Consider the following 16,117-nt stretch of genomic DNA (forward strand, 5'->3'; position numbering starts at 1 on the left):
ACGTCCGTTCAGGTCCACATCCGGTCACGCCCCACCACCTACAGGATTATTCATCGACCATTGTTTATACCTAGCCATTATGACCCCATTGAGCCATGATTTGTATGTGTTTTAAATGTGTTTTATATTTGTATGTGCACCTGTCGTTGCCTCAATAAAGCTGTTTTTTTCACATATATATCAGGTGTGTGCACCTCTATTGGCGTCTCCTTTTTCCTTTTTCTTCTCCAGCATGCATTTGTAAGAAGCTATGGTAGCACCCCTATATATTACCTTTAGTGGTGCACGCTCACTTTTTCTTGCTAAATAGTAAATACTAAGTACAGGGTAGGCGATATCAACTTCCTGTTTGTGGCACATTAGTATATGGGAGGGGGAAAACTTTTCAAGATGGGTGGTGATCATGGCGGCCATTTTGAAGTCGGCCATTTTGGATCCAACTTTATTTTTTCCAATGGGAAGAGGGTCATGTGAGTTGTGACATATCAAACTTATTGAGAATTTCACAAGAAAAATAATGGTGTGCTTGGTTTTAACATAACTTTATTATTTCATGAGTTACCGTATATACTCGAGTATAAGCCGACCCGAGTATAAACCGAGACCCCTAATTTTGCCACAAAAAACTGGGAAAACTTAATGACTCAAGTATAAGCCTTGGGTGGAAAACGCAGCAGTTACCGGTAAATGTCAAAAATAAAAATAGGAACCAATAAAAGTAAAATTGATTGAGACATCAGTAGGTTAAGTGTTTTTGAATATCCATATTGAATCAGGAGCCCCATATAATGCTCCATACAGTTCATGATGGGCCCCATAAGATGCTCCATATTAAAATATGCCCCATATAATGCTGCACAAATGCTGATTATGGCCCCATAAGATGCTCCATACAGACATTTGCCCCATCCAATGCTGCAAAAATGCTGATTATGGCCCCATAAGATGCTCCATAGAAATATTTGCCCCATATGCTGTTGCTGCGATAAAAAAAATCACATACACACCTCTCATCGCTCAGACCCCGGCACTTGCTATACTCACCTTTCCCGTTCCACCGCTGAGCGCCGCTGTGTCTTCCGCGTCCTCTGCACTGACTGTTCAGGCAGAGAGCGGCGCGCACACTAATCGATTCATCGCGCCCTCTGACTTGAGTGTCACTGCAGAGGACAAGGAGTGGAGTTTGGTCCATATTCAATACTGTAATGAGCGGTAACTGTGACCACTCAATACAGGAAGAAGCTGTCAGCGCCCGGAGAACCAGGGACCTGAAGGGACCGCGCCGGGAGTAGGTGAGTATTATTACACAGCTCAGCTTCCCCCTCCCCTGCCGACCCCTGGGAATGACTCGAGTTTAAGCCAAAAAGGGCAATTTCAGCCTGAAAAAATGGGCTGAAATTCTCAGCTTATACTCGAGTACATAAATAGAAAAATGGTGTGCACTCAGGTCAGGGACAATGAGGTGCTGGTAAACTGACCGTATGGTCAAGTCAATCACAGAAGAAAATTACCGCACACTCAATACTGGTCTAATGCAAAAAAGGTGTATGCCAATTTTATTCAACACAAAATTAGAGTGTGCCACATTGGAAAAAGTAGACAATGAACCCGACGTTTCGACCCTCCCGGGTCTTATTCATGGGGTTACTGATGGTGGGACCAGTAAGGGCTGCTGTCCCAAGTAGAAGGAAGCCTAATTTAGGAAGGGCCGCGTTGTTTCCAGTGGGCCTGTAAGTCGTCCTGTGGGGGGTCCTATAGAAGGTCAGCGGCGCATCCCGCGCCTTGCTGTATAGTCCTGGAGGGACTCAAGCTTCCCTCCAGGACTATACAGCAAGGCGCGGGATGCGCCGCTGACCTCCTATAGGACCCCCTACAGGACGACTTACAGGCCCACTGGAAACAATGCGGCCCTTCCTAAATTAGGCTTCCTTCTACTTGGGACAGCAGCCCTTACTGGCCCCACCATCAGTAACCCCATGAATAAGACCCGGGAGGGTCGAAACGTCGGGTTCATTGTCTACTTTTTCCAATGTGGCAACTACTAATTTTGTGTTGAATAAAATTGGCATACACCTTTTTTGCATTAGACCAGTATTGAGTGTGCGGTAATTTTCTTCTATACTCGAGTATATACGGTGTTTACAAGTTCATGACCACTTATAAAATGTGTTCAAAGTGCTTCCCATTGTGTTGATTGTCAATGCAACCCTCTTCTCCCACTCTTGACACACTGATAACACCGCAGAAGAAATACTAGCACAGGCTTCCAGTATCCGTTGTTTCAGATGCTGAACATCTCATATCTTCACAGCATAGACAATTACATTCAGAAGACCCCAAAGATAAAAGTCTATGGATGTGAGATCGAGAGACCTTGATGGCCATTCAACTGGCCCTTGATGACCAATCCACTTTCCAGGAAACTGTTCATGTAGGAACTTTTATCTTTGGGGTCATCTGAGGGCAATTATCACCATTCCCATTTTATTTAGGTGTATCCATATAAATGGCCCACCCTGTACATTGCAGGCCTGAATAATATACCAATAGTCTAGCTATTTTCATACATTTTTAGAGAGAACAAGTCACATCCTCTCTGATATTAAAGACTATATTAATGTTTGACCCAAATATCGCCCTATTTGCCACATGATCATGCTCGGATAACACCTTATCCAAGCACGTTCGCTCATCACTAATACTGACGTTTCAGTTTATCTTAATATTCTATTTTTATGTCCTCCTTTCCTAATAGATCAGAAACCTGTCGTGTGTGTTTGACATGCCTAGGAATAGAATAGACCACGAATATATATAGCCACAGTTATTGGATTAACCTTTTACATAATTCAATTTTCATAGTCTGACCAAGGATATGACTGGGAAAGAAGATGTTTACCGAGGACCTGCTATCCGAGCCCTCTGCCGGATTACTGACGTAAGTAGCCAGTAGGGCTAAGGTTACTGCCATGGCCTTCTGATGATTGTGTTCTGTCTGTAATTTTTATGATGCAAGGACCTGAATGTCGCTCGGTCAGATAGTGTTAATGACCTAATGACCGTCCTTGTCTATAGTCCTGATGAACACACAGTTTTTGTGCAGCGATCCTAATACCTAACAAGCTAATGAACAGTAGTGTGTGTGTTTGCTCCCAAAGTCCCCATGTCTGTGATTTTGATGCCGGTTCACACAGCCACTTGTGTGAATGATGATTTTGTGTTTAGTTTTTTTTTTTCCTCTTTTGGCTTATCCCTAACGAGAAATGTGGGTTGTGTCCTTTCACAGGCCACCATGTTGCAAGCAATTGAAAGATACATGAAGCAAGCAATTGTGGATAAGGTTCCCAGTGTCTCCAGTTCTGCATTGGTATCTTCCTTGGTGTGTACATATTCATTATTTTACCACTTTATCGTGAACTATTCCTCATTTTTTCACTTCACAACCACAAACTTAAAGGGAACCTGTCACCCCGTTTTTTCAGTAGGTGATAAAAATACCGTTAAATAGGGCCTGAGCTGTGCTTTACAATAGGGTATTTTTTTGTCCCCTGATTCCCTACCTATGCTGCTGAAATACCTTACAAAAGTGGCCTTTTTCGCCTGTCAATCAGGCTGGTCAGGTCGGATGGGCGTGGTCACAGCGCTGTTTCTCCCCCACATCTTGCTTATGTTCCCGTTGGTGGCGTAGTGCTTCTCGCATGCGCAAGTGCCGAATGCACTGTGCAGCTGTAGAAAAAGAGCGCGCTCGCCGCTATTCAGCGGTTTCCTGGTGGGCGCGGCCATCTTCCTGAGGCCGCGCGTGCGCAGATGGAGTCTCCTGCTTCCCGGGGCTTCAGGAAAATGGCCGCGGGATGCAGCGCGTGCGCAGATGGACATCGCGGCGGCCATTTTCCTGAAGCCGAAATTCGAACTCTGCTTCAGGAAAATGGCCGCCGCGATGTCCATCTGCGCACGCGCGGCATCCCACGGCCATTTTCCTGAAGCCCCGGGAAGCAGGAGACTCCATCTGCGCACGCGCGGCCTCAGGAAGATGGCCGCGCCCACCGAGAAACCGCTGAATAGCAGCGAGAGCGCTCTTTTTCTACAGCTGCGCAGTGCATTCGGCACTTGCGCATGCGAGAAGCACTACGCCACCAACGGGAACATAAGCAAGATGTGGGGGAGAAACAGCGCTGTGACCATGCCCATCCGACCTGACCAGCCTGATTGACAGGCGAAAAAGGCCACTTTTGTAAGGTATTTCGGCAGCATAGGTAGGGAATCAGGGGACAAAAAATACCCTATTGCACAGCTCAGACCCTATTTAACTGTATTTTTATCTCCTACTGAAAAAACGGGGTGACAGGTTCCCTTTAAAAGTATTTTATTAGGTTTTTTTGGGATGTACCAACACAAAGTAGCAAGAGTTTATGAAGTTTAAAGGAAATAATACTTGGTTTTCTAAATGTTTAAAAAATATAAATGTGAAAATTATGACATGCATTTGTATTTATTCCCCTTGAGTCAATACTTTTTTTTTAGGACCACCTTTCGCTGAAAGTACTACTGCAATTTTTTGGGGTTATGTCTCTACCAGCTTTGCACGCCTAAAGGCTTCTTATGGCTTGCTTTAAAAGGCTTTCTTCTTGCCACTTTTCCATAAAGGCCAGATTTGTGGAGTATATGATTATGGCCGCGTTCACGTGTTCAGTATTTCACATCAGTATTTGGAAGCCAAAATCAGGAGGCCGCTATCTGCAGCTGGATATAACCTCAAGAGAAATATGCTGTCTTCTACGTGAAAAAATCTAAGATGTGTTTGACAGGATATCAGGACTCTTCAGACCTACAGATGACTACCCAGTCCAGCTAATACATGTGGGTACAAATGATAAAGCAAGAAAGGACCTGGAAACCATCTGCAATGACTTTGAAGACTTGGGCAAGAAAGTGAAAACTATGAGCTCAGATGATCTTCTCATCCATCCTCCCAGTGGATAGCCATGGAACAAGATGTGCAACAAGATCCTACAGGTAAACAACTGGCTACGTCGATGGTGCAGTCAGCAAGGATTTGGATTTCTGGATCATGGAGTGAATTATACAATGGACTACTTGCTAGAGATGGGCTGCAGCTCACCAAGACTGTAAAACACATATTTGAAAGTCGCCTTGCTACACTCATCAAGAGGGCTTTTTGAACATTGTGGGAAGGAAAGCAAAAGGCCAGGGAAAGCCATACAGCTATTGAGAACTCTGCAATTAGAAGTGGAAACCAAGAACAAAGACAAAAAAATCATAATAAAAATATTGGAGAAAGCGAAACCGATCACAGACTAAGATGTTTCTATACAAATGCACAGAGTATGGGCAACAAACAAGGAGAATTGGAGATACTAACGCAGGAAAATAAATATATAATTGGCATCACCTGAAACTTGGTGGGATGATACACATGATTGTAAGACAAGGCTAGAAGAATTCAGGTTACTTGCAAGAAATAGACTTAAAAACGGGGAGGAGGTGTCGCATTGTATGTTAGAAATGTGTATAACTCCAGAGATTGAAGCTTCAGAGACTGGGAGTTCTGTGGAAACTGGGTAAAAATACAAGGAGAGAACAAAGCAAAGGACACCATTGTAAGTGTTTACTACAAGCCACCTGGGCAAGCTGAAGATATGAATGAGCTCTTTATGCATCAGATGGCCAAGTTCTAAAAAAAAAAATATGATGTAGTGATTATGGGAGATTTCAACTATCCAGAAATTTGTTGGGTATCGCTGTCGAAAGTAACAGGTCCATCAAATTCTTATCCTCTCTTCCTGACAATTTTATCTTCCAAAAGATATAGAAGAAAACAAGGGGTTCTGCTACCTTGAATATAATCCTTATCAACAGAGAGGAAATGGTTGAAGGAGGTTAGGGTGGCTGGGACCCTAGGAGGCAACGATCATGCTATCATAGAATTTTGGATAACTATAGGAGGAAGACCTGTGAAGACTCAGACTTCAAGGTTGGATTTCATAAAGGCAGATTTTAAGGGACTCAAAAATGGATAGGAGGGATTAATTCAAGTCTCCAATTCCAGATGAATTACATCCTAGGGTACTGAAGGAGATAGCAGAGGAAATTATTGAACCACTCTCCATAATCTTTGAAAATTGTTGGAGAACAGGAGAAGTTCCAGAAGACTGGAGAAGAGCAAATGTTGTCCTTGTCTTCAGAAAGGGGAAGAAGTTGGACCCAGGGAAGTATAGGCCAGTGAGTCTGACTTCTATACCAGGAAAGACGTCACCGCTCTGCTTTCCGGCCGCTGTGCTTACACAGGGCAGAGAAGCAGAGCGCCGACAGACAGCGGAAGGTAAGTATGTAGTGTTTTTTTTTTACTTTTACGCTGGTAACCAGGGTAAACATCGGGTTACTAAGCGCGGCCCTGCGCTTAGGAACCCGATGTTTACCCTGGTTACCAGCGAAGACATCGCTGAATCGGCGTCACACACGCCGATTCTGCGATGTCTGCAGGGAGTCCAGCGACTAAATAAAGTGCTGGACTTTCTGCAGCGACCAACGACATCACAGCAGGATCCTGATCGCTGCTGTTTGTCAAACTGAACGATATCGCTAGCCAGGACGCTGCAACGTCACGGATCGCTAGCGATATCGTTTAGTGTGACAGTACCTTTAGGAATTGAAGGTAAACTGATTAAATTTGCTGTTGACACAAAGCTAGGAGGGATAGCTAATACTAGAGAAGAGCTTGACAAATTGAATCTTAACTTAAAAGGCTTAACAAAATGAAACTATAGGCATCAACTTAACAGAATGGTTTTTAACAGGGAGACATGCAAAGTCCTACATCTGGGCAAGAAAAATGAAAAAAGCATATGCAGAATGGGAGGAATAGGGCTAAGCAACAGCACATGTGAAATGAGTTGAATTAACAGAAGCATACAGTCTAGATCACGTGAAGTAAGTTTCCCCCTCTACTCCTCTTTGGTCAGACCTCATCTAGAATACTGTGTCCAGTTCTGGGCACAACATTTTAAAAGATTCATGAGCAAACTGGAACAAGGTCAGAGAAGAGCAGCCAGAATGGTGAGTGGTCTGCAAACAATGTTAGAGGATTTGGGAATGTTTATCTTACAGGAAAGAAGACTGAGAGGAGACCTAATAGCTGTCTACAAATATCTCAAGGGCTGTCACACTGTAGAGGGATCAGCTTTATTCTCACAAGGAAAGACTAGAATCAATGGGATAAAACTGAATGGTAGGAGACACAGCTTAGATATTAGAAAAAACTTTTTGACAGTGAGAGTATTAACTAGTGGAACAGGTTGCCATGAGAGGTGGCGAGTGCTCCTTCAATGGAAGTCTTCAAACAGAGGCTGGACAGACATTTGTCTGGGATGATTTAGTGAATCCTGCTTTGAGTAGGGGGCTGGACCAGATGACCCAGGAGTTCCCTGCCTACTCTACCATTCTATAACTCTTAAGTCTGAAGACTTTTAAACATGTAGATATTAAAAAGCTTCCTATTTATTGAGTCTCCTGGATTAATTCCATGGATTTTCAGCAGCAACACAGAGGAACCACTTTATCTGTCCCTTTGGCATTTATGTCCAAACTGTGGTATAGGAATGTTACTGACATGCATCTTTTCTTTTTACCAGCATATGATGAAAATAAGTTATGACGTGGTGAAGCGCTGGATTAATGAGGCTCAGGAGGCTGCATCTAGTGACAACATCATGGTTCAGGTATTTTTTTTCCCCTAAATCATTTACTGCTGTGTGTTTATTTCTCAGATTTTTCACTTTGCCACATGTAATTTCTTGGTGCTTTTGTAGAAGATCCAGCTAGCTGGCATCACCTCCTCTTCGACAATAAATTGTGCGCTAGCTTTGCAGATCTGCCAGTTAATAGCTATGAGGAACAACAAGGAGCAACCGTATCGATTGCCCCCCCCCAAAAAAAAAATTCTAAAACTCAATTATGATGTACAATAACAAATTGTATAGTTTTCTGCCCAATAATGACAGAAGTATTCCAGGAGTGATACCTTTATTGGCTAACCAGAAAATGTTTGCAAGCTTTCAGAGCACAGAGGCTCCTTCTTCAGGCAAGATTACAAATAGATTAATAAGAAAAAAGCACAATATTTAAAGAATAGTACAGCATGACGTTTCTTAGGGGGTGGGAAGTGTGATATGTCCACTGATGAGTCCAGAGGCTCTCTGGACCTGGACACAGTATGACAGATTTAAAAGTCTTAATACTAAAAGGTCATTTTAAGGACCACAGGGAAAGAAAAATTTGGGAATACAAACTAATAAATATGTTTAATTCATTGACACTAGGACTCGATTTAATACCTGGATTTATGAGTCACTACATGGATACAATTCACACCTACACCTGACATACTCCAGATAACTAAGAACATTGTTCCCATTGCCTCTCCATTTGTAAGAAAATGCCTAATTTGATTATCTTGGCTTATGTATGGACTCATCACACTTCCCACCCCCTAACAAATGTCCTGCTGTACTATTCTTTAAATATTGTGCTTTTTTCTTATTAATCTATTTGTAATTCAGCCTGAAGAAGGAGCCACTGTGCTCTGAAAGCTTGCAAACATATTATTTTCTGGTTAGCCAATAATGGTATCACTCCTAGAATACTTCTTTCATCATTGGGCAGAAAAGTATTCACATCGATAAAACACAATTAAAATCATACAGTAAGTTACTATAATTAAGGTGACTGCTAGCCAAGCTAGGATAGCCAGCACAGTATTAGAATATAAAGTGATGGGGGTGCATGCACAGTGTTGTAGAAGAGGAGCTAATAGTATATAAGTAGTCAATGGTATATAATGCTCCCTAACAATTCTGTGGCTAATGGTATATAAATTATAAAAGAGGCAGCAATTACATGGTTGGAAAGATGAGTGTGGCATCCCCGCCACCCCAACGCATATTTTAGCTTCTTCATCAGAAAGCGAAGGTGACAAAGAAGCGAAACGTGTGTTGTGGCAGCGGAGACGCCACACTCATCACCTTTTCATCCATATAAGTGCTGCCTCTTTAACTATTTGTATACCATTAGCCATAGAATTGTTAGGGAGCATTGTATCCCATTGACTACTTACCGTATATATACTCGAGTATAAGCTGACAACCCCCCTCCCCCCCCAAGTTTGCCACAAAAGCCTAGGTTGGGAAATGCAGCAGCTACAGGTAAATGTCAGAAGTAAAAATAGATACCAATAAAAGTAAAATTAATAGAGACATCAGTAGGTTGTGTTTTTGAATATCCATATTGAAACAGGAGCCCCATATAATGCTCCATAAAGTTTATGATGGCCCCACAAGATGCTCCATATTAAAATATGCCCCAAATAATCCTGCTTAAAGGTTAATAATGGCCCCATAAGATGCTCCATAGACACATTTGCCCAATATAATGCTGCACAAATTTTGATTATGGCCCCATAAGATGCTCCATAAAGATATTTGCTCCATATAGTGCTGCACAAACCTTGATTATGGCCCCATAAGATGCTCCATACAGACACTTGCCCCATATAATGCTCCACAAACGTTAATTATGGCCCGATAAGATGCTCCATAAAGATATTTGCCCCATGTATTGCTGCCCAAACATTATGGCCCCATAAGATACTCCCATACAGACACTTGCCCCATATAGTGCTGCACAAACGTTATGGCCCCATACAGACACTTGCCCCATATAGTGCTGCACAAACGTTATGGCCCCATAGATGCTCCATACAGACACTTGCTCCATTTGCTGTTGCTGCGATTAAAAAAAAAAAAACACATACTCACCTCTCCGCTCAGGCCCTCGGCATTTGCAATATTCACCTGCTCCACGTTCCGGCGCCGCTCCGTCTTCAGTGTCTTCTGCACTGACATTCAGGCAGAGGGCGCGCACTATCCACGTCACCGCGCCCTCTGACCTGAGCGTCACTGCAGAAGACGCTAAAGAGGGAGCGGCGCCCAGAACGGGGAGCAGGTGAATATCGCGCAGCGCTCCCCATTATACTCACCCGCTCCTGGCGCAGTCCCTGCTTCCCGGCGCCCCAGCTTCTTGCTGTACTGAGCGGTCACCATTACCGCTCATTACAGTAATGAATATGCGGCTACACCCCTATGGGAGGTACCATGTGACAGCTCACTACAGGAAGAAGCTGCCGGGGAAGCCAGGGACCTGCAGGGACCACGCCAGGAGTAGGGAGTAGGTGAGTATAATTAGACAGCCCCTGCTCCCCCTCCCATGCCGACCCCTGGGTATGACTTGAGTATAAGCCGAGAGGGGGACTTTCAGCCCAAAAAATGGGCTGAAAATCTCGGCTTATACTCGAGTATATAAAGCGCTGCGGAATATGTTGGCGCTATATAAATAAAAATTATTATTATTATTATATACTATTGACTCCTCTTATACAATACTTTGCATTGTGTTTAATAACATTTGTTACTATTGGCAATCTATACTGTTTCTCCTTGTTGTTCATACATTTAACTCAGTTTATTTGCTGCTTTACCATCGATTTATGGGTTTAATTCTGAAGTTATTACAGTTAATTGCTTTGAAAAGCGGAGTAACTTTTACTGGTGACCTTTTCAGGTGCAAAAATTATTTTCTACAATTTTTACACAAGATTCTGAAAAATAATTGCCACACTTGCTAACACACACACTTGTCAAATGTGACTGAAGGTAACAACTAAAACTCACCTCTCCTTGTTATAAATCCTGCTTTGCACATCCAACATTCATGGTCTGAGGACAGACCACAATGTCTGTAGTGGTCGCAGTCTATTGACCCATCTCAGTTGCCAAATTGGCATGTATAAAGCTTTTCAGTTTGGGCTAGGAGACCTGCAGCTCGTTTAGACATTGTAGTACATACTGGTGCCGAGCATGTCGTCGGTGTGCGTAGTCCTCTATTTTTTGTGAGCTTACTATAGTAAATGAGCACATCTCTATTTTTTTATCTCTTTGCCCTCAAAACTTAAGCAAGATGATTCATTTTTATGTATTTTTTTTAAATGTTTTAAAGATTCAAGGTCTTAATATTTCCTTACATGCTAGCCACTAGGGATGAGCGGACCTGTGGATGTTGGAGTTCGTCGGGTTCGGTTCAGGTCGCAGAATTCTACCCAAACCCCATAGAAGTTGATGGGGACCTGGACTTTGGTGCTGTGAAATGGTCATAGTTAGAGCTAGGGTTCTTTTTCTCCTGTAACTTCGAACACTAAAATGGACTTCAGTGCTGAACACCAATCACTGACTTCTCACGGGACACTAGGTGTCTGGTACAAACCCTGAACTTTACAGTTTGGGTTTGCTCACCTCTACTAACCACCTGTAAGTGGTGGTAGAGAGAGTATCCTTGCTTATTGAGTAGAGCTACTTTTCAATTTATGATTTGTAATTCTATTTTAGTATAGTGTGTTCTGGTTAGTAGAGTGTGTATTTTTTCCCTTAGTATAGTGTGTTCTGGTTAGTAGAGTGTGTATTTTTTCCCGTTGAGTGTTTTTTTTATTTATATAAATGTGGCATTTATAGTCCAGTTCACAATTTTAATGTCAATATTGGTTGATAAATCTTGTGTTTTTGACAGTACCATGCACTGGGACTTCTCTACTACCTGAGGAAAAACGACCGTCTTGCTGTTGCTAAAATGATTAACAAGTTTACGAAGTCTGGCCTCAAGTCTCCTTTTGCATACTGCATGTTAATTCGAATCGCTAGTCGTTTGCTGGAAGAATCTGATGAAGGGTGAGAATTATAATGTTCTGTATATAGTGCAGTGCATATAGACTATATACTCAATACGCTCTGGCATTTAGGTAGCTTCTTTAAAAGGAACGCACTTTCTTTGTTTTCCGTAGGCATACCAGCCCTCTGTTTGACTTCATTGAGAGCTGCCTTAGAAACAAACATGAAATGGTAATTTATGAAGCAGCTTCAGCAATTATTCACCTGCCCAACTGCACGGCGAGGGAGCTGGCCCCAGCAGTCTCTGGTATGTGTTCAATTCCTTGCCTCACAATTCTTTATGACTATAGTGTTTATCAGCCATCTTTCCACCTTTCCATCCTTTAAAGCAACAACAGTTGCACGAGCACGATATGTACAGCACCCTCTGACATCTCTGATATGTATTCAGTGCCAAGTATATATACAAGACGTTTCTTGAAGCCTACTGTCCAGGATTTACCATACACTTAATGAACAGTTATTTTTTCAGAGGTTAAAGGGGTGTTATACCGTATTTCCCCTTCGCCTCATTGGGGGACACAGGACCATGGGTTTATGCTGCTGACACTAAGTAGACACAAAAAGATTAGCTCCTCCTGTGCATTATAAGCCACACACACTGGCTCCAGCTGAACCAGTTCAAGCTTAGTGTCAGTAGGAGGCTATCTATATGACACCATTTTTAACTAGAAAAACTATTGTTAAAAAGTGTGTGCATCTTATAGTCAGGAGGTAGCTTCCTGTGATGGATGAGATCGCTGACACTGCGTCCTTGAGATCAGAGAGAGCTGTGCACTCCTCCTGTCTGACACTGATCTGTGTCATCGGTACAGAGTAGGAGAGGAAGATACCGGTACTGAAAGGAGGCTGCAGGAGCTGAGCAGCTGCAGGACCTTCTGCACTAGGAATTACAGCACTTTTCAGAAAATTAATAAAGGGGATGGGAGAACTACAATACCCAGATAGATTAGCGAAATTAGGATTATTTAGTCTAGAAAAAAGACTGAGGGGCGATCTAATAACCATGTATAAGTATATAAGGGGACAATACAAATATCTCGCTGAGGATCTGTTTATACCAAGGAAGGTGACGGGCACAAGGGGGCATTCTTTGCGTCTGGAGGAGAGAAGGTTTTTCCACCAACATAGAAGAGGATTCTTTACTGTTAGGGCAGTGAGAATCTGGAATTGCTTGCCTGAGGAGGTGGTGATGGCGAACTCAGTCGAGGGGTTCAAGAGAGGCCTGGATGTCTTCCTGGAGCAGAACAATATTGTATCATACAATTATTAGGTTCTGTAGAAGGACGTAGATCTGGGTATTTATTATGATGGAATATAGGCTGAACTGGATGGACAAATGTCTTTTTTCGGCCTTACTAACTATGTTACTATGTTACTATGTTACTATGTGACTGGTCACATGACTTAAAAGTGCTTGAGTTAATCAAGCGGAAGGTCCTGCAACTGCTCAGTTGCATCCTCTCTACAGGCCCTGATCAGTAAATGCAGGATGTGGTAATGTGTTGTGTGTGTCTATATGTGCATGTAGCAGAGCTGTTCATGTAGCATAGCTGTGTATGTCTATATATGCGTGTAGCAGAACTGTGAGTGTTTATGTGCATGTAGAAGAGCTGTGTATGTCTGTATGCATCTAGCAGAGCTGTGTATGTCTTTGTGGCAGACCTGTGTTGTGTGTATATAACACTGCAGAGAGACACTGACAATAGATTTATTACCTCCCTATTCTACCCTAGTACATTAAAATTGTTGATAATGACTAGAGATGAGTGAATTTGCTCGGGTTTCCTTTTATTTGGCCACGGAAGTTTTAATTAATAGAAAAAAAAATGTTTTTCCTAATTTCTGCTGTCTAAAAATGTGGTGTCTCTTCTAGCCCCTTAGTGACGGCGCAAAATTTTTGAAATCTGACCAGTGTCACTTTATGTGGTAATAACTCTGGAATGCTTCAACAAATCCCAGTGATTTTGAGATTATTTTTTTATGGCACATTATACTTTATGATAATGGTATATTTAGGTTGATATGTTTTGTGTTTATAAAAAAAAATCAGAAATTTGAGAAAAAAAAAAAAAAAAAAGCAATTTTCAAACTTTGAATGATTATCCCTTCAATCCAGATAGTCAAACCACAGCAAAACATTAAAGGGAACCTGTCATCCAAAATCGAAGATGAGCTTAGCCCACCGGCATCAGGGTCTTATGTACAGCATTCTGTAATGCTGTAGATAAGCCCCCGATGTATCCTAAAAGATGAGAAAAAGAGGTTAGATTATACTCACCCAGGGGCAGACCCACTGCGGTCCGGTGTGATGGGCGTCGCGGTCCGGAGCCTCCCATCTTCTTACGATGACGTCCTCTTCTTGTCTTCACGCTGCGGCTCACGGGAAAGGTCAGAGAGGCCCAGCACCTGCGCACTGCAGTACTTTGCTCTGTCCTCAACAGGGCAGACGAAGTACGCCTGCGCCGGAGCCGCAGCATGAAGACAAGAAGACGACGTCATCCTATGGAGATAGGAGGCCCCAGACAGGACCGCGACACCCATCGGACCGCCCGCCCAGGTGAGTATAATCTAACCTCTTTTTCTCATCTTTCAGGATACATCGGGGGCTTATCTACAGCATTACAGAATGCTGTAGATAAACACCTGATGCTGGTGGGCTTAGCTCTTCTTCGACTTTGGGGGTGACAGTTTCCCTTTAATAAATGACATTTCCCACATGTCTGCATTACATCAGCACCATTTCTAAAATGTTTTTTTATTTTGTTAGCATTTTATGAGGTTTAAAAATGTAGGAATATTTTTTTTTATTTTTTTCAAGGAAATTTACAAAATTTATTTTTTTAGGGACCTGTCCGTGTTTGAAGTGCCTTTAGGGGTCCCATATATTGGAAAACCCCTGAAATTTATACCATTTTAAAAACTGCACCCCCTGACATATTGAAAACTGCAATCGGTTAGTTTATTAACCCTTCAGGTGATTTTCAGGAATTAATGCAAAGTGGCATGACAGGAATGAAAATGTGTATTTCCAGTTTACCACCTGACAGCACCATTGGAGGACCTCCTTCTTACCCTTAGTGGGACAAGAACAACAAGCTAACCGCTTGTTGTTCCTGTCCCACCCCACTCCACCAACCAGTGTTTTTCCTGTCCCACTGTGGATAAGAACGGCAAGCTTTTCCTCCGACGGTGCTGTGCAGATGGTGGGGATCGGGGGGGCCCAGCCTTTCCCTTCCCTGCCGCAAGATATCTGCGTCCGATACCTGCGATGGGGGGTCCCTCATCCTCCCCAGTGTAGCACTGCTCCTGGGGTCGGGTCCGCTTCCTCCGTACAGAGGGCTCTCGGTCCGGGCATCTGGGTGTTGGGGTGTGAATGCGGCGGTCGCTTCCAGCAGCGACGGATTCCCAGCATGCGGCCGCTTTCTTCTCCACAGACCGCTTCCATCAAGCAGCCACTCCCGGGGGCCGCGTCACTTCCGGTCACGCCGGAGCGCGGGACTCCAGCAGCAGCGCCGGCCTCAGGAGAGGCCTTGGAGCACGGTCAGCTGCAGGGACGCGGTAAGGAGGCCAGGATCAACCAGGTAAAACCTATATAAATGTCACAGGAGGGTCTTTATGCCGCCGGCCATCCTGAGAAAGAGCACTCGGCTAAACTATCTTCACTATGGAAGACACAGCCAGACCTGAGGGGACTGACCAGCTACAGGGGCACGTGAGTGGGCTAATCTAAGCCATACCATAATGCTCACCCCCTCCCCCTACTTCCCTATCTACTGCTGGTATCTCTATGTATTCTAGGCAGAACCTCTCATCCCCGCACCTGAAAGGAAAAAATTCGGGAAAAATAAATTCCTTATATGTGCAGCTAAATTCCCAGAAAATTGGCGGAAGCCACTATGCAAGTCGTGCACATCTAAGATTGTGGGTGATGAACAGACTGCGTTATTAACCAGTATGAGAACAATGATTCATCAGGAGGTTCAGGCATCCATCTCGAGCCTGAATCTTCCCCAGACAAGTCAGTCAGAACCGCAAACATCACGGAAAAGACCGAGAGTCTAGTCCTTCTTCCGAAGAAGACAATTCGGAAGAATCAGACCAGGAAGGAAGAGACGAATCATTGGGCAGAGGGAAAAGATATCTCTTCTCGGTGGCAGATACAGATGAGCTTCTTCATGCAGTTCGTAACACCATGCAGTTACAGGACACGTCAGAGGAAACCTCAATCCAGGATGAAATGTTTGGCGGTTTACATGCTCAAGTCACAAAGGTTTTTTCCAGTCCACAATTATATTCGTTCCATGATTCTGGAAGGATGGCAGGAA

At 43.4% G+C, this 16,117-nt stretch overlaps 1 protein-coding gene across 1 annotated transcript in view; it reads left to right on the forward strand.

The window, feature by feature from the left end:
• The window catches only part of COPG2 (COPI coat complex subunit gamma 2), a 90,936-nt gene that overhangs the window by 14,146 nt on the left and 60,673 nt on the right, over positions 1-16,117 (forward strand). The window contains exons 6-10 of the mRNA XM_069765366.1: positions 2,863-2,938; positions 3,287-3,379; positions 7,650-7,736; positions 11,632-11,789; positions 11,903-12,036. Of these exons, the coding sequence (XP_069621467.1) occupies positions 2,863-2,938; positions 3,287-3,379; positions 7,650-7,736; positions 11,632-11,789; positions 11,903-12,036 (548 nt within the window). The remainder of the gene's footprint in view (positions 1-2,862; positions 2,939-3,286; positions 3,380-7,649; positions 7,737-11,631; positions 11,790-11,902; positions 12,037-16,117) is intronic.

This window comes from Ranitomeya imitator, chromosome 4 (assembly GCF_032444005.1).
Source record: "Ranitomeya imitator isolate aRanImi1 chromosome 4, aRanImi1.pri, whole genome shotgun sequence".
In the NCBI taxonomy this organism is placed as follows: Eukaryota; Metazoa; Chordata; class Amphibia; order Anura; family Dendrobatidae; genus Ranitomeya; species Ranitomeya imitator.